The following is a 25,138-nucleotide window of genomic DNA, read 5'->3' on the forward strand; positions in this document are numbered from 1 at the left end:
ACTAGGCATGATTATTTTCCAATACCATATTTTACTTATATTTAGATGATCTGTGATTTTTACAGTCTATGTATTGTTGTATCATTGCTGTAGGCAACATTTTGTTACTTCTCACAAACATGCACATATTAAATATAATAAATACTGTACATGTCAACACATTTGTACTAAAGGCAAAGAACAAAAACAGCTCAAAAAGCAGTTTAAAAAAATAAAAAATAAAGTAATGTTGGATGGGTAATGGTATTGTTTCAGAATGGTAAGAATTCAGAAAGAAACGTAGTCTTGTGCCTTTACTAAACAGAACACAATTGAGTAGAACAGACTGAGTATAATAGATTAGAATATGATAGAATATTCTATGTATATAGAATAGATAGGATAGAAGAATGCAGTCTAGAACAGAATATAGTAAAATGTATATAGAATAGAATAGAATATTGGGAACTGATAAATGATTGCTGCTATTATATTGTCACTAAGGGAGGAAAGACACAGCTCTTGCTGTCACACTCTTAACTCAAACACTATGATTTAAACTCCTCAGATGTACTAAAAGGAAGACAAAATTGGTAGCAATTTATTTCTAAACAAGGTCATTCACTTATTAATAATTTTGTAAATAAATATGATATTAAGTCTTGGAAATAGTTTATATAAAGTATTGACATTTAGGTATCAGTTTCAAAACATTACGATGAAGATTTTTTTTATTTAAGAACATTTAGATCCACTGCAGCAGCTCTTTCCTGAATACAGCTGGTCACTCACATGATTTCTAGCACACCTGTTTTCTTGTTTATTTAACCAGCTCAGTCATGCATGAGTGAAATTCCCTATTGCTTCTCTCATTTTGCTCTCTTTCTGTTTTTTTTAGCTGGTTTTGTCCCTGTTTGTCTCATCATTTGACCTTTGCCTATTTATGACCATGGTTCCGCCTGCTGACTGACTTTTAAACAAATTCATCTAGTTTATACATCCACCTGCCTCTGATTCATGACATTTATAATTGCTTATTAAAACATTTAAAGCTTGATCTGATGGACCTGCTGCTCTGCACATTTTCAGGCTTCCTCTACTTCCAATACTCAGCATCTTGATAATGAGCTGCTGAACACTTCACAAGCTAACAGATACATAAGATCAAGCACATAGCTATGCAATCTTCATAGACAAACATAGTGAAACAAACATACTGAAAATCTCAGTGACTTGAAACATGGCACTGTCATCGTATGCCACTTTTGTCGCCAGTCAGTTCATGAAATTTCGATCCTGCTGGATGTGTCTAAGTCAACTGTAACTATTGTGAAAGGGAAGCAGCTAGGAGCAACACCAGCTCAGCCATGACACAGCAGACCACACAGACTCACAGAGCCAACACCAGGATTGTCACATTGTATACTGATCAATACCCATATTTATGTTTTGTACATAAAATATGCATTTGAACTCTCTTCAATGTAAACAGCGCTTCTCTGGAATCTGTTCTCATTCATATTTAATCTGAACATAATCTTTCCTGGGTGAGGCTAAGGGCACAAACATAGTTTATTTTACAGTGACCATCAGATAGTATGGTGTTCTACAGAATAAGAGACCTGAGAAAACAAATAAACAGAATGAGGCATTTGAATCATATTAAATGGTCTGATCCAGAATAACAGAGATAAATAAAATAATAAAAGAGAATAAAAGAGAGAAAGTATACAGGATCATCTAAAGTCGTTACACAGGTTGTGCAGGAGAAAGCTACATGCCATCTCTTACTGTACTCTGTAACTTTCATAATGGACATAAGACCTTTGTATGAACTCAGTCCCTTCATCCATCCACCCATATTCTGCTCTGCCTATTATACACAGGGTCATGGAGAGCCTGGAGTCTATCCTGGGGACTTGGGGCACAAAATGGGGGCCTCCCTGGACAGGGTGCCAAACCATCCCAGGGCACAATCACAAACACTCACACACCCATTCACACACTATGGACAAATTAGACATGCCAATTAGACTACAACATATGTATTTAGAGTGCCAGAGGAAACTATAGTACCTGGAGGAAACCCCCAAAGCTGGAATCGAGCCCCCAGTCACGGAGGTACAAAGCAATTATGCAAACCACTAAGTTGCTTAATCTAAAAGTTAAATCATCCACTTATGCAGTATATTTTGTGCCATTTAAAGCCCAAATATAGTTATAAGTTATATAAAAATGTATTGCTAGTTTAATGGAAAAAAAACTTGTAATAATATTTACAGTCACTGGTATGCATACAAAAATACCATAATAAATATGTTGAAGGTGAAATATGTAACGTGAGCCAGTTTTCTATGTTTTCAACAAGAATTATGTGTTTTTAACCATAGAAACATATAAATCACCACTGACTCTTAAATTAAATTTTTTACATGGAATATTTCAGATTCATTATTCAACATTAAACAAAAACAGAGAAAATCAGTAAATCAAGCCATTATGAGATATGCTACATTAGGTTATTTTCTGTTGGACAGGTAATATTTCTCTCTCTTCATAGCAGGACTGAACAGATTTATTGATTCAGTTTTGTCTTCAGTTGTAGATTTAGCGAGACATCATCCGCACAAACTCTGCAGAGAAAAATACAGTAAGGTATTCAGCACATGGAAGTTTTACAGTACATTATTCATGTAAAAAAGCAGATAAAATACTCTGTTGAGGCTCAGAACTGTTACTAGACATCTTGAAATTTTCAGAGATGACCTTATAATTTCTAACCTTTAAATGAATTATTAAATGATTTTTAAAAAATGCACAAGGTCCCCAGAAATAAATTCTCCCTAATATCCCAAGAGAATAATATAATATACAGAGATATTTGCGATAGCTGCTTTTTACAAGCTGTTCGATTTTTCTTTGCTCAGTCTCTCACCCTCAAAATCGACTAAGCCATCTCCATTCAGGTCCACGTCCCTGAGGATTTCATCAATCTCTCTTTGGTTCAGCTGCTGACCCATGAGTTTCTTCATGGCTTCCCTCAACTCGGCCAGACTAATCTGACCATCACCATTTGAGTCAAACTGAAGCAGAGAGAGAATGAACAAACTTAACATACCAGTATACCAATTTGAATGTGTTGTATATGCATCAGCATTATTTTGTAGACTTGTAGCAGACTACTTCACTAACCTCTCTAAAAGCGTCTCTTAGTTCCTTGACTCCAATCATATCTGCTGTCTCGGCCAACATTTTAGGCCCCATTAGCTCCACAAAGTCATCAAAGTCCACTCGGCCCCCGCCTAAACAACGACAGAACAGCAGTGCAGGTTTTTCTCAATTTGAATATTCATAAAGCAGATAGTGTACATGTACATTTTGAGTGTCTAGACTGTCTGTGTGGTTTGCATGGAGCATGAAAAAAATATGAAAGGAGACTCCTGTTTATTTACTGACATTTATAATGCATAACACTATTCACATCAGGTCCACTTTTATAGTATATAAACAGTATTATATATAAACAGTATCCCACAGCACTGTTGAATGTCAGTAGTTCTGTCTGTGATTCACATCACTAGTTTATATTAATATATACTGTACATTCTGAAACTTTTTAATAGTAACATTTCATTTACAGGAACTTGTATAACAGGTGACCTAAACAATCTAAGGCTGATAATAGCAGACAAAAACATTTTGTTTTGTTCTTCTTTATTTTTTTAGGAAAGAAAATTCTAACTGTTCACATGGTGAATCTTTCAGTAACAGGATGATTATGTAGGATTTGTGGAAGGAGTCTTGATCATCAACCAGAGGACAGAACATTGTGCTGCACTTATTAACCTTCAGAGAGAACAAAAGAGAGGCTGTATTTAATTTATGACTGCATATAATGTGAGAGATAACACCAACTAACATTAAGTTTAACTCCTTCATTACACTATTACACTGCCTCATTGCCTCAGTGTTTTATGCCTTACGTAAACCTAAAGATCTGCTTCTGTGCTACATCACACACACAGTTGTGCTTACAGATCTGCTGACTGAGCTCAATCAGCTCCATCTCTGTTGGCATGTAGCCCATTGTCCTCATGCACTCTCCCAGATCTTTACAGCTGATGAAGCCGTCCTTATCCCTGTCAAACTCCTTGAAGGCTTCCTTTAGCTCTAAGAGAGAAAGAGTTGTTAACTTTGCTTAACCGGGTTGAGTATGTTTAAAAGAACTGATTAAGCAGTGTGCAGCTGGAGGATACTGAAGGTTTCAGTTAAGGGTAGAACTGGTTTAGAGAGAGAGAGAGAGAGAGAGAGTAGAATAAAAATGGTGTAAAGGGGAGTTTCAGTCAGGTTGTATAATGGTCATACAGTGCTGGTTATTAAGCCTTTATCTGTTATGATCTGGATTGCAGGAGGAATGTGAAATATAACAAATTATTATACCTTCAATTTCTTCTGGCCTCAGATCTCTGTCCTGTAGTGATAACCAATTACAAGCAAACACACAAAAACAAACAGCAATTCAGGACAGGCACTGAATATGTACAAAAGTATAACCATTCATGCTCACTCTGAATTAGTAGCAGAAGCTACTAATGTCAGGAAACATAGTGACTTATTATGGATTAACTGTCTGTGACTGAGATGGAGAGATGTTTTTTTAATAAAAAAAAATTATTGACATTTTATCTCCACACTTTACTTTGATAAGTGTTTATAAGTTTTACTTTAGTGATGTGTGTGTGTGTGTGTGCGTATACAGATACTTTTAAGATGTGTTTACTAGAATTACTTGCTTACAGATTTTTCACAATTTTACATACATCTCAGGAAACATACCTCCATCTGTAAAAGAAAGCGTGTTATCCCTTTAGAAAACTTATATAATATTGACCCCTAGATAAAAAATCAGCAGATGAGTTTAACTTATATATACAGTATATATATATATATATATATATATATATATATATATATATATATATATGTATGTATAGAATGGCTGCTATTCATAATAAATTTCCATTTTATTAAACAAATATGAATACAGTTTTTTGTTTGTTTGTTTTTTAAAAGATCTTTCACAAGACTTCAGTGGGGCAGTTGCTGAGGCGTGGAAAAGGTTACAAAGGATTTCTTGGACATTTATACTCACAGACATCTGTCTATCAACACCAAACCCCCTGCATCCCATCTGTGAAGCATGGTGTAGGGGGTACAGTGATGTGGGCTATTCTGGGAATAGCAAAGAGACAGTATGAGTTTGTACTCACTTAATAAGTGTAATAAATTAAATCATTAAAATATTGAATTAAATAATAAATTAAGTCATATTTTGAATCAATTAGAAAAATACCATATTAAATAAAAAGATTGGTGGATTTTGGATTTTATAAGATTACAAAGTGAGCTCATATGCAGCATTTCCCAAACTGTTACTTTCATCCATAAAGAATTTCAAATTGAAAGCACATCATTTAACCACAGTTACTAGGAGTTTACCCGGAGAAAATTACATTTCTGAGACATACAATTATCTAATATTTGTGGCACTATCTAATATCCTGTGCTTTGTTTGTTAAGTAAGACTCTTCTATTATTCTTGTCTTATTTTTTTCTTGTCTCAAATCTAATTCATCAACTTACTTGTCCAAGAAAACCTTGTATCTTTTTTTTTTTTTGGATAATCAAGATAAAATTATAGAAGTCATTTGTTCAGAAATCATATAATCCAAAAAAGAAGATGAGACTTTTTGTGTCTTTCAGCAGATTTAAGCTTTAATATGACTGACTGAGCCTCTATTTTGGCAGTAACTGAGTGTAACCTCCTGGCTGAACTGCTGCGTATTTAGGATTATTACTATTGTGAATTGGCAAGTTTACAGCTGGCAGATTACAACCAGGCAACTAATGGAGCTTTAGTGAAGCCTGACATGTTCAAATACAAGCCAGCATGCTTACATAATGCACGGATACACAAGTATTTACAAGAACACACACACTTCTGAATGCAATTTAATACTAGACAAGTGCGATGAGAGGTGAGCACACAACAGTGATTATTATTTATTATAATAAATTATAGTAAAATATATGCTATAAATTTAGCAGAATCACTAAAAACGACTGTGGGATTCTCATGTAATTGTGCGTATTGATCTATTAAAGCTCAGATCCATTGTTTCTGCTCAGGTTTCATTTAGTAATGCACAGAGAGTCTGTCACAGAGAACAGCTGGCATTGCATAAGTGTCACTAGTAATCATGTTCAAATGTTCACTAGTGCATAATCAACTTAAAAGTCTATCAGATAGCACAGGCTGAGATCTGTTATTTATTTTATCATATATGAAGAAGAGGCAGATGTCACTGTCGCTGAATTCTGTCAACCTGCCAAAACTTGTTGAAAATCAAATTTTGGTCACATTTAGGTAGAATGATGATATATAATTGTGATGTCAGCAAATAAAAATCTAATAATGGTGTGCCGTATTGGAAATATATCAAGAGTATAAGAGCTTTGTCACAATGAAGAGGTGGAAAGAATCTGAATAATAATCCTGATAATCAAGTTAATCACGTTTAAATTTCCCGAATGTAATAATATGTGCTAAAAGCAAAGTGATTGGCTGCCAGCCCATAAAGTAAAAAAGCAGTATAATATTTTGTGCTAAAACATGAGGCTGGACCAGTGGAACAGTGGAACAGTGGAACAGTGCTCCATGCTTGAGCCAATGATTTGGCTTCAAGTTTAAGCTCAAGCTAAATTTAGTCTTAACTTTTCATACTGCTCATATAAATCACTAGTGAATTCACTGCATTTCAGCTTTTGGTGTGGAGTTTAGAAGCTCCCATTCATCAGCTGTGTGCAGATGTTATCCATATTGGTTTTGTCACCCTTATCAGGTAATTAATATTTATGCGGTAAACATGGGGAGCAAACCTTTTTATAAATTAAACCAAAATGGAGCTGTCTGAAGCAAAATGCAAAAATGTCATCGTGTTTACATTCTAGCTCTTGATTATGTATAAACAATTAATGGAAACTAGTCACATTTTATGCAGTTTAAAGATAATGCTGGAGACAACCTGAGCCGAGAAGGAAAACTGGCACGATCGTAATTGCAGGTTTAACCTGCTAGTCTTTATAGTCCCTCAGAGCTGGGGAAAATTAAGACACAATTATAAACAAACTCACACGAAAAGCTGCTTGTCAGTAGACAAGTCATCAATCTCAGGGTTCATCAGGAGGGAGGAGATGATATTGGGCTGAAGGGGGAGGGAAACTCTGGAATGTGGTGGTTATGAAGGGATGACTGAAGATAGAAACAAAAACAAATTGATGAACAGGTATATGATCAGGGATGTCAACATATATTAGTTAGGGTATAAATAACTGCATAAATGTGTGGGTCAGGAATATAATATGCAATTACATCATGCCAGTCATGCTAGATAAATAGCAGTGACTTACAGCCCAAATCTGAATTTTATTGTAATAAGGTTTTAATTAGCTGTAATTGTACCTTTAGCCAAAGGATTGAATCGAAATTTAAGATGCAAAACACTTAGCTCAGTACTTACTGTGTCCTGTGTGCTTATTGTTGTATAAAATTGAGTTAAATTGCATCTCAGACTTCCTAAAGTAGTTGAATTTGAATCTGTTTACACCTGTTTACACCTAGCTCCCTGATACTTCAGATGTTACAACAATAAGGCATGCTTTCTCTGCTTTAACACGTTTTGATGTAAAGGCAGAGTAATTAGATGAAAGAGTGACCACTATAGTGCAAAGTGCATGTATGGAATTCTGTAAGAGTGTGTGTGTGTGTGTATACATACAAGCTGGGCCTGAGCAAGGCTCTGTCGCAGAAAGATGCAGGCAGGACCTACGATGTTGTGCAGCATTGTACAATTCTGGACCAAAGCACATAGAGGTTCGTCAAACACTCGCTCATTCCCTGACTCCTCATCCTCACCGTTTTTGCCCCTTGTACCCTGCAGGACTCCGAGCATCGCCGCTGTTCCAGTGTCCAGAGACACAACACCCTTTAGCAGGAACCACACAGTCAGCCACACAGTCAGCTCTATGCCATTTGCTGTTTATCCAGCATTCAAACACCACGCTCAAATGCTCTATTGTCCCCTCAATAGTAATAATGAGTTTAATGGGATTAGCCAGCTGTGCAGCTTAAAGGTGTAGTGCACAGTTTGAAATGCAGTTTCCAATTCGAACAACTGACTATCAAATTTCCTCTTGGAGATTCATAAAGTACTCTTCACTCTGTATTATGCAATACATTCTTGAAAGGCATTGAAATAAGTTGTAAGGTGATAAGATTAACCTATTAGCCACTAGCACACAAAAAAATGTTGTTTTCTTTTCTTCTGTATGGTCTTTAATATTCAATATTTCTCTTCTTCAAATATTAAAAAAAAGAACTGGACATGTCTTACCTTTATGATATTATCTCTTTTGGATGGCTTGGCTCCCATTCCCTGTTTTAGCTCTACCTTCACTTGCCTTCTCACTCTCTTGACCCTCCCTTTGCTCCCCACTTCGTTCCCCTTTATTAACTCTAGATATTAGACAAATTTTAGATCTTCTGTGCAGTTCAGTACATCAGATGATGGGAGATGCTATCTACTTATCTCAACTTTTCTCTTGGATTTGTTGTCCATTTTCTCTTAATCACCTCTCACCCTCTCGCCATGTTGTTTTCTGCCTCGTTTTGTCCCTTTAGTTTAAGTTTCCTTCCAAAAAGGATACCTTTTACTATGTAGGACTACCAGCTACTCATTCAACATCAGCATGAAGGCGATGAAGGGAGAGAGAAAGAGAGAGTTGGAGAGGGAAATGGGAGGGAGGGATAGAGGAAGGTGGGGGATGAGGAAATTAGGGGGCACTGCAGGGTTTTTTTAATCTGGGACATTTGAGATTACACAGCAATGAAAGTGAAATCACATTGGTGCTGATGACAAGAGCCGAGTGCTGACAAAGTAAACAGAGAGAGAGAGAGAGAGAGAGAGAGAAGCTGGAATCTAAACTGCAGAGGACCAAACAGCAGAGACAGTGGCAAATTCCACAGGAGATAAGGGCCATGGATTGAGAGAAAGAGTAACAGATGAAAGATGAGGCTCTGTACCAGTTTTGGAAGACATCAGGGAAGAAGTTAGAAAATGGAATAGATGGTTTGTGGCTGAAAGAAATGACAAGCAAAAAAAGAATGAGGGAATTTTAGAAAGATCTGAAAACATAGCCAAGAGTTTTTGCACTGCACTTTGTCTAGTACAATGTATGCTTTGTGTTTAATACAAAAGTTGTCTAGCGTCACAAAATTTAAACACTTCTTTAATATCTAATACTTGTCATTATGTTTAAAAAGGGCTGAAAGGAACATACAGACAAGGATGACAAGGATGTATTGAAACCATATTTATATATATATTATAGTGTATATCTCAAAACTATTATAAGAATCTTGTGGACAGGGGCGTTTTAAAATATTTCAAGGCTATACTCTATGTAAATGCAATCTTTGTATTTGTAATCTCTTATTTACTTCAGGCCCTGTAAAGACTGCATCTAACTATACTATAGTAGCAGTTCTACTATTTCCTTCTATTCTGTGGCACTTTTATTATCAACAGGCCACCAGGTAATCTTAACTATAAGGTCATTTATTGATCATAGAAACAATCAATTTTAGCTGTTAACTGAGCACATATGTTCACACAATATCTTAATCCGGTATCTGGACGGTATCACTATCAAAATGTAATTAATAGTTGAACAACTGAACAATCTCTAACGGAACAATCTTCTAGTGTAGTTTACTTTGGCGTGTATATATAATATCAACCACTAGAGGGCTCCTGTCACATACACTGATACGCTGTAGTGCATTTATTTTACCACCAGCTGGCAGATTACGACCAAACCACCATCAACCCAACCACTTCTACACAGCATAATGTGGTGGCAAAAACAGCAGCTCAGCTGGAGATGTAACACTGTAACTCCTATTGCAAAATCTTTCACATCAGACCACTGTGCCAAATGTCAGGAGCATGACATAATAAAAACATGTTTCATCATGCAGAAAAACCACACAATCATTAACTTCATGGAGTACTGATCGTGAACACCTGCCAGACAATGCTTCACTAAAGAGGGACTAATAAACTTAATAAAAACCTAATAAAATAGAGCTGCAAAACACGACTAATGAATATTCCAAACATGACTATAGGACATTCCAAACAAGACTAATAAACATGAGAAACATGACCACTGAACATTCCAAACAAGACTGCTAAAAAATCCAAACAAGACTAAACCAGACTACATAACATTCCAAACAAGAATACTAAAAATTCCAAACATGACTAATGAATATTCCAAACATGACTATAGGACATTCCAAACAAGAATACTAAACATTCCAAACATGACTAATGAATATTCCAAACATGACTACTGAATATTCTAACCATGACTACTTATCAGACTGTAAATCACCCACAATACAGCCATCATACACACACACACACACACACAATAATAATTAGAAAATTATTAATTATAATTATTAATAATAAGAAATACATCAATAAATTTATATACATTTTACTGCAGTTGCTGTATGAAGTTGCTGCTTTTTTGGTGATGTTTTTAAAGGTAGTGTCTGTTTAAAATATCAAGTAGTCTTCTGTTGTTCACAAAATTCGAAGGTCTTCAATACAGCTTTTAGAAACGTTAGCACATCTGAGAGCTGAAATACAATTGAAAATGTTTTTCATTCCATCGTCTGTACCACTTATCCAAACTATACACGGGTCACAGGGCACACACACTCATTCAATCACACACTACAGGCAAACAGACTCCAGTCAGCCTAGAAGCATGTCTTTGGACTGTGGGAGGAAACTCACCAAGCACAGGGAAAACATACAAACTCCACACACACAGTGAGGGGGAACAAGACTCAAACCCAGGACGCTGGAGGTGTGAGGCAAACACACTAACCACTAAGCCACCATGCTGTCTAGTTCCTGAAATATGTGGAAGCAAAATGAAACTTTAAATGTAAATAATGATTTTTTTTTTTCCCTAGCAAACATTAGATTTACAAGCAAAAATTCTGTTGAGTGACTGAGAGATATGCCAGACAATTCTGGCTCTCATCCTACAAACAACAAGATTTAGTGCATCTCATTTTGTTACTAATGCCTTGCGTAAATCTCTCTCTCTCTCTGTATGTGTGTGTGTGTGTATGTATGTATGTATGTATGTGTGTGTGTGTGTGTGTGGGTGGGTGGGTGTGTTATTATCAGGGATTTGGGTCATAGTCCATACACAGGCGGTTTGCCAGTGGATTACAGTGAAGCGCAAATGGCTGAAGAGTGGGTGGGAGAGAAAAAGAGTGAAAAACAGAGTAGCAATACTTGATTGGCAGTGCTGTAAAGACTTAACCTCTTTTAAGGTCTTAGTAAAATGGCTACACTCTTGGTTTGTCACTGTTGATTGGAATGGATTGGATTTTTTTTCCATTACTATATTATGCCATTATTTAATAAAAGAATTGCATTATGAAGTACAGTCAGGAAGGGAAATTTCAGCTTTGTAACAACAGACAGCCTTCTAATCTTTCTTATCAGTTATGGAAGAGTTACGAGTGTAAAATCCAGCCCAGTGTGATGTGAGTAAGTCCTTCAGTCATTTATTCATACATCTTTAGTACCCTCTTTAACCTGTTCAGGGATACAGTGGGTCCAAAGACTATCCCAGTAAATATTGGGCACAATGTGAGAATCCACATTCATACCTTGGGCAATTTAGAGTCCTAAAGTTCTAGCTCAGCTATTTCAGTGGGAGTCATTACTCTCTATCTACCGGTTTTGGGAAGCCACTCTGGGCTGAAAGGTGATTATGTTATGTCTTCCAGGCTGGCAGCATATACAGAGCAAGCATAATAAAGCTGCACACTTGGTTTGAAGCCAGAAACAACAAATGCTCAGTCCATATGCTGAGGCATTAGGATTTCTCTCCCTCATTTTCCATGACACAGATTTATTTAAGAAGGGAAGCTCTAACCTCAATGTTTGTGTTTACAAGCACACATGTCTTTCCAATGGACCAGCAAATACACAGTCTCTCTTTACATCAGCCTTTTCTCTGCTCTGAGTCAGTAAATAACCTTCGTTTCAGCCTTGTGAACAGAAAGCAAATAGCTTTTATGCTTCAGTTAATATGCTTTCTTACCATTAATTAACATAATCAAGCTAGAATTTCCATATGATAATAGAACATGGATTCACAACAACACTGAGGTGGCTCAGAATTTCAGTGTAATTTCCTCATTACATTTTAATCTGGAATAAAACACAACAGGAAATTCTGTTATAGAAATATAATAAACTTTCGAGAATTCAACAGAGCTGTGGTAGAATATTAATAATATTAATGGATATGTGGTTCAAACCAGCCTTTTAAAATAGTCCTTTTGGAGGCAGTTGATGCAGCCGTTAGTATTCTCTTCTGCTGTAAACTAAGCGTTATACATGAATCATCTACTAACAAAAGTAAGGCATATAGGCATATCAATCATTAACAGTATGGAAAGAATATGTACCACATACTTCCAAATACTCATGATGGATAGACATGTCTTAAAGAGAATTTCCCCAACAGAGCCTGTATTACATTTATTGCAAATTTTGTCATTAGATAGTTTAAGCAAGTAGGCTCTGCAAGTTGTTATATAAACTCTGTAAGCAAACTCAGAGTGTATGCCATGCCTCTATTTATGCTGCTACAGGTCACCATGAGGCTCAGATTTGCAAAGATGACAATAAAGGTGAAAGGAATAGAAAAGATATAGCTTGTATCCTAGGTCATGTTGTCCATGCGAAAGTTGACATGTATTGCATTCTTTATGCACTGGGTTTTTTGTAGTTTTGCTCTCAGGCAAAGATAAAAAAAAATACCTATGATTACACAACACAACTCACAGCCCAAACATTGTCTTAGAGAATGCCACATGCCTGCTTTCATACCTGACCAAAAACAGACGCCACCATAGGTCTGAGTTTCTTGCGCTCGTTTTCATCATTGCATACACCTTCTTCTGCTTCTACAGTAGGTGACCTCAAGCTGAGGGTCTTCATTTTGGATGGGTGTTTGAAGCTCCCACCTGTGGAGGTGCTCCATCTCCTCAGCTTCTCGATCTTGCTTTTAATCGATCCCTGCATGGAGACAGAAAATTATCTGTAAGTAATGATTCTATACAAGAAATGAATGAATTCAGAATGAAAAACAGTTACTCTCACTTGACTATACTCAACTCAAAGGTACACAGTGATATGCCAAGTACAAATTGAACTGGGGGGAAAACTTAGTAAAATTATAGGATTTAAAAGGAACGAAGAGGGAATTATAGGAATGGAAACATCAGCATGAATTTCCTGGTTTGTAATAAAGTTTAAACAAAGTATAAAATGCCAAGGAATGTGCAAATATATGGCTTTTCTTTTAAGACCATTGACTAACACTGATTAATGAACCACCCGTGATTATTACTCATGCACATACATGATCACAAATGCCATAATCTCAGAACCACAAGATATTCTTTTCAAAGATTCACATAATATCTGTTCATTATACTTATTCCTCTGAGACATTTTTTTTAATCAAGCAGTTTGAGGTCAACAAACTTCCAAGCCCTTGTTGTGCATTTTAACCAAGTGATGAAGTAACTGTACTATTATTTCATAAGCACAGAATAAAAATTTTACAATATACTCTAAAGAAGAAATATATATATATATATATATATATATATATATATATATATATATATATATATATATATATATATATATATATATATATATATATATGTATATTTAAAAAGAAAAATGAATAAATGTTCACCTTTTTTACAATCTTATCCTCTGGAACATCAATGGTATCCATGCTTCCTGCTTCCACTGATATTACTTTACATTAGCATTAATATCCAAGCCTCAATCCAGATGTCCTTCTGTCCCCTGTATTTCGTTGTCCCTTTATTTCCACATTCTGCATCAGAAAGCAGCTTTGGAAAGCATCTCTGCCTCTTAATCACTTGCCCCTCCCCTTTTTCCTCTTCATTCGTTTTTCATATTTCCAACACACCATTTACGCTTGGTGATCAAAACACCAAAATATAATCAGGGCACCTTGTGCTACTTTTTTTTTTTTGCAGTAAAGCACCAATTGTGTTGTTTTAATTCTCCAACTGACCATGTCACGAATATCCACAGCGCCCACAATGATCAAATGGGTATCTAGATTGAATTTAACCTTATTTCCTGTCCTGTATTTACAAATGATTAAACTCACCTTCAGCTCCAGTGGCATCCGGAGATGGACCAGCTCCAGCCGGGTTCTGCTTTGTGAGGATTGGGGTATTCAAAGCAACGCTGCCAACCTTATGTGGACAACAACAACCTCCTTATTAATTTACATAACATTCTACACATGCTGTATCGGCATCACACAACTGACTACACATAAATGCACAATATAATCACACTCTCCGCTGTCACCCAAATGAGGATGGTTTTGGACCTTTTGAGTCTGGTTCCTCTCAAGGTTTCTTCCTCATACCAAGGGAGTTTTTCCTTGCCAAAGTCGCCTCAGTCACCTCAGGCTTGCTCACTTGGGATAACATCTAGGACTGTCTGTCTGTTTATATGTTTGTTGTTTCTTATGTTGTTTCTTATGTAAAGCTGCTTCGAGACAATGCTCTTTGTTAAAAGCGCTATACAAATAACACTGAATTAAATTGAGTTGAATTATCCACGTCCATTAATTGTTAGTTCAGCAGGTTAAGAATTGAAAAATAAAGCCTAACTATTTTTCTCCCACTAAGTAGTGCTGCACTTTGCTTTTGTCTTTTCTGCGACATTTTCAGATAAAAAAAAAACACAACATCTCAGTCTTATCATGTTTGTAAAACCCTGAGAGCAAACTGTTACATTCTAAAATGTTCTCCTCTTTATATATTTGCATACAGATAACTGTATATAACCTCCCATTGTAAAAATTCTCCTGTCAACCACCTATGCCTGTGTGCCTAAGGTCACATACACTAGTCTACAAGAGATAATTTCCCCAGTAGCCTGTAGCAACAGCATTTATCTGTTCATGCAGTACATTTTTTGTTGCTCGAATGCTCAATTAAAATAAAGATCTGCATCAATGGATTTTTCCCCTTTTTTCTCTCTTCTCATATATATGGAATACAGGTCAAATCAAACGTCACCACGGGCCAACCTAGGCATGCAAGCCCTAGTTTGGGCACTTCTGGTTTAAACAGTGCTCTGAATGTTATGGTTTGAGTCTTGGGTCTTTGCCTGTAGACTGAAGACTGCATTTGATGTTTAAAAACAATTGAACATGAAGACCAGAAAGCCAGGGCTACCTATGGGGGAAAAACAATCGTACGCTCTCAGCATTTCTTTTTCCTCCCAGTCTCTCTGCTCCCATTCTCTATCCTCTTTGTTTTGCCATTCCAATGCTCTTTCTTGCCTTGCTTTGTCTCTTTCGGTTCTTGCTCTTTCCTGCTATGCCTTGTGAGAGAGAAATACCTGGCATAAGTCGTAACTTTAATTGGTTTTGACAGCTCAGGTCAAAAGTTAAATATTAATGATATGTAACTATAAAGTGATTATCAAAAAGGTCAAAGGTTAATGACTAATGAGTGTTTAATGATTTCTGTCTATTGGTCATCAAATCACCAAACTTTGGATTTCCAGCTAAAAAGTTGTGGAGGGCTAAAGTCTTTACTTTAATTGGTTTTACAGCCACACACACACAGGCACACACAGGCATACTCACACACACACACACACACACACACACCAACTCTGGAAGTAAAACCACCCACACACACACACACACACAAACACACCCACACACACACACAGACATGTGGACTCCGGAAGCAAAAACTCCCCACTTATCTTTAAACATGGTGGCCAACATTGTGGCCGAGGGCCCAGTGACTCTGGAAGTAACATCAGGAACCGCAGTCTTTCCAAAGACCTATAGCTGTTGTATTACCACAACCTAGACCAATCCAACAAACTTCACTTAATTCACATCAAAAAAGCATGAATGCTCTGTAAAACATTTCATATGTCATATATGTTTATATTTTGTTTGTGTCGTTTGAGAACACTTCGACCATCTGTGGTGATTCTAGTGATTCAAGAGGATTATTTCTTACACGGATATAACTTTAATGCTCCTATAAACGTTTGAGTTCTCAGAAAAAAAAGAAAGGTTATTTTCCCCGTTTCTGGAACTTGAATGGATAGGCTTTGTGTCGCAGAAATGTATTAGAGCCACTGAATAAAGGGTATTGAGAAAGATTTCTGCCAAATGATGTAATTGTCAAGTGGCGGAATAGCTTGGGGGAGAAACATAGTTCTAAAGATTTTTTTCACACACAGAAGCGATCGTTATGCATTTAAAAGGGTCGACCTTTGTACTTTGCAGAATCTCATTTCTGACAGCTAAATAACCCTTTCTCAAAATGTGGACGTCGTTTATGCAGTATTCAGCCATCTCTTTCTTAAAATCCAAGATCCAAGAGAATTCTTCTCTGTCTTTAGGCATCATGCTATCCACACTGTAAAACTTTGGCTCGAGGTATGGACCTATGTACTTTTGATGTTCTAAGGTGTTCCAGAAATGGAGGTAATAACCTTTCTTTTTTTCAGAGAATCCCATGGCTTTAGCGAGGCTGCTAAGCTTCATGGGTAGGAAAGACAGGCTATCGATTTAGGACTGGCGAAACTCAGATTTGGTAAAACACAGAATCCACCTTGCGCAATGATTTCAGGGGTGATTCCTTCCTTTACTAAATGATTTAACAAAATATGTGAATTGAATCCTCATGCATTTTGAGCGATAAATATATGGCCGTTGTATTTGTCAGTATTTCTTAAAAAACTCAACGACAAACCCCCATTCAGACAGCCACTCCTCTCTGTGAAAGTCAATACAGCATAAGTAATTAGCTCTATGAGTTCCTGTTTCCTGTCTAGTCTTGAAATCATAAAAGATGTATTTCCTGTTTCTCGATTCTTTCTTTATCGCTTGTATAAAACAGTTATGTTCAGTATCAGTATGCATTTACCGCAGTAGAAACCTGATTCACACAAAGAATATTCATCGCTGCTCGACTGAAGCCTCGCCTTATGTTTGTCGAAACAATATTTTGACCTACATAACCTCAGACAATCTGGGCATCTGGATACGTTTTTAGGGTGTTTGTAACAATCTGGATTGTGGCAAACGTTACAACTAAATTCACACTGGTGTTTGCGTGAATCGTTAAACCCCGAGTGACAAAAACGACAGACATAACTATATCCCAAAAGACCCGTGATGCTTTTAACCCCATAACAGATTATCTTTATAGTGATAGTTATAGTGTTAGGTTGCAAACTTTAGTGCTCATTGGTGAACATAATTTGTAATTGTGGGTTTGCAAAATTTCAGGTACTAACTTGTATGCTATATGGAATATACCAGTGAGTGGGGATTCTGGTGATAAAGCACAGTGTTGTGGTCATTAGTGATTGAGGGTTACTCTCTCCTATTGAGGGTAGGGTAGACGGTTACAGAAGGTAATAGTACCCCAGCACAGACAGTATAGGTCCTTCATTTAAATTTATTTTTATACTTTATTTTCTGCCACAAAGAAATTAAAGCACTATGTCATCTAAACTATCCCATGCTAATTACTAATTAGTTTCAGACAAAAAAACACTGTTTCCCCAAAACACTCATTAAATAATGATACTCTCTCATTGCAGATATTCTGTGAAGGACTACCAAGGCACTATCAACTACAGAAAAGAGGTTTTACAGCTTTATTACTGTTTCCAGTTTTTAGTTATTACTGTCATTATCATGTTGAAAATAAACATGTTAAATGAACTATTTTGTTGGGATTTTTAGTTATGTTAATTTTTCAAATTCTGAAGTTTTTGTACATATAAATGATAAATATTTGAACAAAAAGTCATTTTGTACAATACGGAATTCGGAAAATGTAAAACCTTTTATGCATATGAAAGATGAGTTATGTAAAGTAAAGTAAGTGCAGTATGAGTACAAAATCTTGTGCAGTAAGTTGTCTTGAAATTTTGTTTTCTCAACACAGCAAAAAGTCCAGTGTTGATTTAACTCTGATAGAGCTGATTTCAACACTTTTTCAGAGTTTATATTGCTCCACACTCTTAAATGAACATTTTGAAAATAGTTAAAACTTAACCCTATGCCAGAGTTCCCTTTTTACTCTAAAAAGTGTTCAAATAACATTAAAAGGCATACAGAAAAACAACACTGTCAGAATTGCATGTTTAAGGTGGGTAGAATTAATTTCAAAAGATTTACAAAATACTGTTAAATAAACTGAAAACTTGTTTATTTTTGATACTTGTCAACTTGTTTATTTTTGATACTCCCTTGCACTGCAATTTGAAGTTGAATTAAAACATTACAAAAGAAGGTATTATAAACAAATTTTCATCTACAACACTGTGTGAACTTTAAATATCAAATGGCTTATAAATATAATCTCTGACATTATGATATTGGGGTGGAATTTTTGACAAATTAAAGAGGTCAGCACAGTTCTGTCAACATCTTACTACTCCAAAATTAAGATAAGGTTACTGTTTGGTTAAGTAACCTGGCTCTCGAGTCTCTGACTCTGGCCATACATGCCTCAAGATGCCTTGAAAAGTTCGTCAAATGCCCCAAGGGAGCGGTTTGCTAGGCATGGGATGAGATACTTATCCGAGGTGATGTAAAATCTGTCAGTCTTGCTTTTCTGGCATACAGCAGCAAGGAGGTACAGATGCTGATGCTGATTGTTGCTGAGATGCTCCTCCAAACTGCAGCATGACTAGGGTTGAGATGAACACTGAACATTAGACGTGAATGTAATGTGCAGCACCAGAGAAAACATCATAATACTGCTTGCTCAAACATTGACTCAATGGCTAGTGAAATATGGGAATGCCTATGAAGACATGATTTCAAACACATTCATGTCTGAGCAACCCACAACACATTATAATGCCACTCAGATGTACCAGTAACAGAGGGGATGACGTTTCCTGGTCGTAGACTGAAGACATTCACATGAACTAATTAACTGAAAACTTCAAATGTAATTAAGTAACTAAATAAGTTTGATCAAGAAGTAACTTTTGCGTTTATGTTTAGCCTTAAATTTGTTTTCCATGTTGAACAAATTAATGTTTCTCATTTTAGCATCTGAGTCATCAAAACAATACATGAAGTAACCATAACTGCAAATATAGCAAATGCTTAAAAGCAAGAAAATCAAATACAACTTACTTCTTTTCTCATTAAGAACACTTCCTCGTGGTCTTTCTGCTGACAACTTGCTCAACTCTGCCGGCGAAGTAAGACGCTTGGCCTTTTTCATGACATTTGGCCTGAACAATGTGCCTGACTTTTGAAGCAACCTGTAAGATGTCTAATTGACCTTTAAGAAAGAAGATATTAAACTACAAACAACACGTTCAAATTGTATGCCATTGAAAACATATTGTTCAATTCCAAACATTTTCCTTTTGTATCCAGAAATCTTGGAAAGGTGAGAGGATATAAACACCAGAGCCTGAATCGTTAAGAAGCTTCTGGCTATGTTGAAAGGTCTCTTTTATATTCTGGAAAATTAGGGACCTGTCTGTGGCATGGTTAAGCAAAGACATGGCCTTTTGGCAAGCATCCCCATCATGTTGCCCTTCAAAATTATTAGCCCTTTGACGTGTTCACCTGCTGGTGAAACATCAAGAGGGCTGTCTAGTGGCACAGATCCTCGACAAATCTTCCTGTTTTAAAACGCCAGATGATGCATCCAGTATGGCTTGCAGTATCATTGATGTGCTCCTGAAAAAGACATTTTTTTAATCCTTTGTCATGTTAAAGCCAGAATCTCAAAGAATCATAGAAACAGCATGTGTTATAACATTGCATGTATGACATTAAAGTGCCATGCAAAAAATAACAAAGACTGTTACATAGCCTTTCTTGGAATATGGATCTCTGAGAGGAGGGAACAGCATAACTATGCCAAGAACAATCTGTTTTCTGATTACGTTACTAGGGAGTTGTCTAAGAGAAGATATCAAATTAGTAATCTGGACCTTGAAAGTGATAGTTGCTTAGGTTGTAATTAGAGGTACAGAAAGCTCTAAGATTTCATTAAAAATATCTTCATTTGTGTTCTTAAGATGAACAAAAGTCTTCTGAATTTCAATTAATACAAGGGTGAGTAATTAATGATAGAATTTCTATACTGGGTGAACATTCTTCCTTAAAGAAATTCAAGCTTTGTTTTAACCTGTTTAGTAGATGCCTCCTCAGTTCTTTGTCTCTTGTTAGGGACCTCACCTAAGATTACTGTTGATGCACTTGAGCTGCCGCTTGAGCCAGACATCTCAGAAGAAAAGGAGTCTGAAAACTCTGAAGAATGTTAACAAATATTTTGTAGACCAACACAAGGATCAGAAACATGAAATTGCTTATTTATCATATATTTATTCTGAGTGCTTGCTAATACTTATAATATTAATACTCATTTCAAATTCAATAAAACTGAACATCATTTGAGAAAACAGTCAGCACCACATTGCTTTGACCAATGAGGTCACTGAATATTTCTGTATCAACTTCTCAACTTCTGTCCCTGTTGCATCCTTGTATATCTCTTTTGCATCTGAAACTGAATGTGCTTTTTAAGTCAACAATGACTTTAAATATGGCTAATTTTAAGAAAATGATTAACAATGTACACCCATCTGTAAAACAGTATACGCTACAGGCCTGTAAAGAAATCAGTCTATAACATGATATCTAAGAAGATTTAGATAATCTTTTATCATATTTTAATTAGAACTTTAATCATTTTTAATAAAGTGAAATAAAATAAACTTTCAGATGAAAGTGCAGAAAGTCAAACCGCCCTTTAAATCAATCCAGCTTCACATACTCTGTTGTTCTCTGTACTTGACCTGGGATCAGCATTTTAACTGGGACATGCAGAGGCGTTTGATAACGCAAATCAGTGTAAATGAAGAACACTGTAGGGCTGCAAGACATTGTTTTAGCATCACAATGTGCTGATGCAATAGTCACATTGCAGAGTGAATATGGCCAACACCTTGACATTAACCGCGATGTCCTTTATTATTTTTTTTTTTTATCTCCAATGCCGATTATTTAACTACATCCAATTTTTATGAAATCAAAGCTTTGATGCATTATTGCTTTAGGCTTGTAAATCCCCACCTTTATAAAGTTACAGATGGCTTCAGTAGCTAGCTAATTAATCACTTCAACAAATTACACAGCTATTCTGTCCTGGCATTAAACTAGGTATAAATGAAATATATATCTATATGTATAAATTGATATATCGCATTATTATAAATGTATATTCATTTAAACAGGGAGAAGATGCCACAAAATAAGAATTCGTTCCCTCCTTTTAGTAAATCGTGGCCACGCTGGGCTGATTTAATTTGAGTCAAATATATGATTACATTTGTCCGCATGTCTTGTGCAGGGCTATGTATTACTTGAGCTCTCAAACAACTACATACCCTTAGTCCTTATCTGCTTCAGTTTAAATCTTTGGTAATTATCACTACTGCTCAAACAGTGCAGCATAAAAAAAAATCACACTTTTTGTTGAAAAATAAAAGTGTGGATATCTATGACAGTATATTTATAATGTAATTCACAAATATATATAAATGCCTTCATTTAATCACCTGACTTTACACACTACAGTTCCACATATTTTTTGGTTACAAAATAAAGCTTTAGAGAAGACTTTTGCCATTTCCCCTCCAGTTATTTATCAAATGACTACAATGTTGTTGTTGGGAAAATTAAAAAACATATTCCTACCAACCCAATTCCTGTATACTTTGAAACACTGTAATAGATGTTATTCAACTTTTCATGGTGCATCCATCATGTATCAAATTCTGTTATTTGCTGACAATGGATATGCAGGAAAACTTGGATATGCAGGAAAAGTAGGCTGTCATGTGAAATTTTTGAATCTGTTTATCCAAATATAATATGTGCCAGTAGAAATACTAGTATTAGGTGTGCAACTGAAGAGACTGGCATCCATTCATTTATTTTCTGAACTGCTTATTCCTCAGGGGGCTCAAGGGCCCCAGAGGCTTGAGACACAATTGCACACACTCACCATGAACAATTCAGACATGCCATGTCAGCATAAGGAGAAAATACAAAGCCAAAGGGCAGGAGTCTGAATCAAACCCTCAATCTGGATGTATGAGAATACTAACCATTAAGCCAAAATGCTGACATTTTGACATTTGGTATCTGTGAGGCTGACTGTACTGTTTGGGGGTTGAGAGAAATGGAGAACTCTTCTTTCTTCCATTGCTCAAGACTAAAAGACTAAAAACTTTCCCCATGAGCCCTTTAAAAAGCACATTAAGACTACCTAATACTCAGACAGATGTGCAGGCAGAAGAAGGCATGAATACGGTTAAGAAAGGCAAAGACTGTTTTCTATGAAGATTACTGAGACACAAATTAAAGCAGAAAATGGGGCTTGGTGAGCAATAGAGGGCAAAAGTTGTAGTGACTAAACTAAACAACAGCTTTAACAAGGCCATGTAGCAAATCGTCTGTACCCAGGTCAGCTGATAACAAAGCAATAGAAAAAAAACTGGCATGTCCTAGGCACACCCACTTTAGATATCCTTTTGCTCAGCTCTGTCCCACTTCCTCCAGGGAACATGTGGCTGCAGAAGAATTGGGATGAACTTACGAGAAAGGTGATTAACTTTCACCCCAACTGTACATGAGTCACAGGTGCAATGCAAGGGCATAAATTCAACATGTTAAAAAAGACAGTAATGATCATCAGTCTTCCAGGTAAGGGTCAGAGAATAGGCAGACAGAGGTTATCAAACACAGATTAATCCATCAAAGGCCAGAGCCAAATCACAAAATATATTCAAAAACAAAATAATCAACTAATCAAGGGTTGAACTCAGAGCAGAACACATTAAGAAACAGACCGTAAGAAAGAGGAGTAAAACAAATGCACAATGCAAAGTAAACAAAAAAGCACAAGGTGTAAACTGACTACAAAACTATCAGTTGTCCTTGGGGTAATTTTTTATAGGATAATCTCATTGTTTAACATTCTTGAATATCCCAGGGCTCTGCCTCTCTCTACCATCTGGCAGCATACTGAGTGATTACTTTGGAAGATACTTTGTAAGTGTAACTTGTCAAGTTACAAGTTATTCAACATTTGAATTAGCTGACCAACAGATGAACCTGTAGATGAAATTGTAGACCAGCAAATAAACGTTCAACACAATGCCAGACCTTAACTCAGTTAAGCAGCATTTCACCTCCTCAAATCTGAAGGGAGAAACTCCCCAAAACAAACACCTGAAAATATTGCAAAAGAAGAATGCAACAGTTGTCTGATGTCAGTGGGTAACAACAACAACAAAACCATACAGGGGCCTGTATGTCCAAGTTCAGTACAAAGCAAGAAAGGTAGTCCCTGTATGATCAGATTGTGTTGGTCAGAAATGTAATTTTGTGACCATTTATTGTGCAAAAATTCCACTCAAGAATGTTGTTGGGGTAATGTTGTTCAGTTAAGGAAAGTTACTAACATTTTTACAACCTATTTACCCTCTAAGTGAGTATCATAATCAGTTACATCATCAATAAAGATTATTGAACCTGTTCCAGAAGCAGCCATGCTGACCCAAGCCAAGACACTATCATGCTTGAGGCTTGTATGTTTTGAATCATGAGCAGATCCTTTCTTTCTCCACACTTTGATAGACGTTAATCCATGACAGTTGTGGCTCAGATTTTCTGCTTCTTTTTAAAGCTCCAGTGAAACCAAAGACATTTTTGTGCGTTTGTGTTTGTGTACATTACATAATTCTATTTTTGTATTCTTTATGGTCATTCTCTTTCCATGGTCCATATGTTAATGATGGACATCAAAATAGCTGATATCTTCAGTGCAAACCCTAAGCTGTAGCCTATGCACCGTTAAGTACCTTGTTAACTTGTAGAGCAGGTTATGCCGATTTATGATGAATATGTTTCTACTCTCCATATTTATTTTACTGAGATTTTCAGATTTTTCAGATACATTTTAAGTTTGTCTGCTGGATGTATTGTGAAGTGTTTTCATATGTAATTGCATACACTTAAAAAAAGTAAATTTCATGCATTGTAATCATAAAAGCAAGTTTTAATAATGTGTACCTAACCACATTATGCTCTACACCTTAATGCTTTGTAAAAGTGCATGTTGAGTATTTAACTCTTACAGTCATCTATCAGCTTTTACCCTAGACAATGACACACTTACTTCAGATTTGCTTTGTGTTTACAGATGTTTTAATGAATTGTTTTACAGTGCCATTTAATTTTGTGGGCAGTGGCTAAAACTCACTGAAACGTTTTATATAAATGAATTAATTAATTGAATGCCAGACAAGTACAAAATCTATGTAAAAAAAAATAAAATAAAACACACACACAAACATAATAAAAAAATAAATAAAACTATGCTGCAGAATAGAGATATATTATATATTTTATTATTTCTATGTAAATAAAGAAATATAAATAGAAATATATAGAAATATGTTATCTGTATGTGCAAGTGTACAATATTGACTTATGTTGCAAAAAATATTCATTTATGTGCAAAACAATACTATAGTAAAATGTACAAATTGAATACAACTGTAGATAATAATAGCAGCAGCAGTAACATTAACATTAACATGTGCAAATTAAATGCAACTGTAGACAATAATAGAAGCAGCAGTAACTGTAGATTGGAGTGCCTGGTTGATCTGCTGGAGGCCTTGTTGGTGGGAACCGAGGAGGGCATCTTGGTCAGGGGGGACTAGGGGGACAGCAACCAGTAGCTACAGTGCTCGCGGCCCACTTCTGAGTAGCTCACCTAGTTTCACAGAATATGTACAAGATTGATAAAATCAAATTAACTTTTACACAAAAC

The 25,138-nt window shown here is 36.0% G+C and overlaps 1 protein-coding gene across 2 annotated transcripts; it reads right to left on the reverse strand.

Moving 5' to 3' along the window:
* On the reverse strand, positions 1-14,057 carry cabp2a (calcium binding protein 2a). Of its 2 annotated transcripts, none has more exons than XM_058382171.1 (7): positions 13,915-14,057; positions 13,035-13,223; positions 4,420-4,450; positions 4,015-4,149; positions 3,172-3,281; positions 2,915-3,062; positions 1-2,612 (listed from the first exon to the last, which is right to left on the reverse strand). In XM_058382171.1, the coding sequence occupies exons 1-7, from the start codon at positions 13,954-13,956 to the stop codon at positions 2,587-2,589; spliced, it is 681 nt and encodes a 226-aa protein (XP_058238154.1). In that variant the 5' UTR covers positions 13,957-14,057; the 3' UTR covers positions 1-2,586. The 2 variants fall into 2 exon arrangements, with proteins under 2 accessions (XP_058238154.1, XP_058238148.1); XM_058382165.1 differs by lacking the exons at positions 13,035-13,223; positions 13,915-14,057 and adding exons at positions 7,818-8,024; positions 8,433-10,505.
* Positions 14,058-25,138: the final 11,081 nt, after the last annotated feature.

The sequence above is a fragment of the Hemibagrus wyckioides genome, linkage group LG03 (assembly GCF_019097595.1).
Source record: "Hemibagrus wyckioides isolate EC202008001 linkage group LG03, SWU_Hwy_1.0, whole genome shotgun sequence".
NCBI classification, from domain to species: Eukaryota; Metazoa; Chordata; class Actinopteri; order Siluriformes; family Bagridae; genus Hemibagrus; species Hemibagrus wyckioides.

Coding starts and splice junctions, on each gene's coding strand:
- cabp2a (XM_058382165.1), bottom strand. CDS start 8,471: ATGGGAGCCAAGCCATCCAAAAGAGATAATATCATAAAG. Junction 4,150..4,419: donor GAGGCCAGAAGAAATTGAAG/GTATAATAATTT, acceptor TTTCTCTCTTAG/AGCTAAAGGAAGCCTTCAAG. Junction 3,282..4,014: donor TGAGCTCAGTCAGCAGATCT/GTAAGCACAACT, acceptor GTCGTTGTTTAG/GCGGGGGCCGAGTGGACTTT.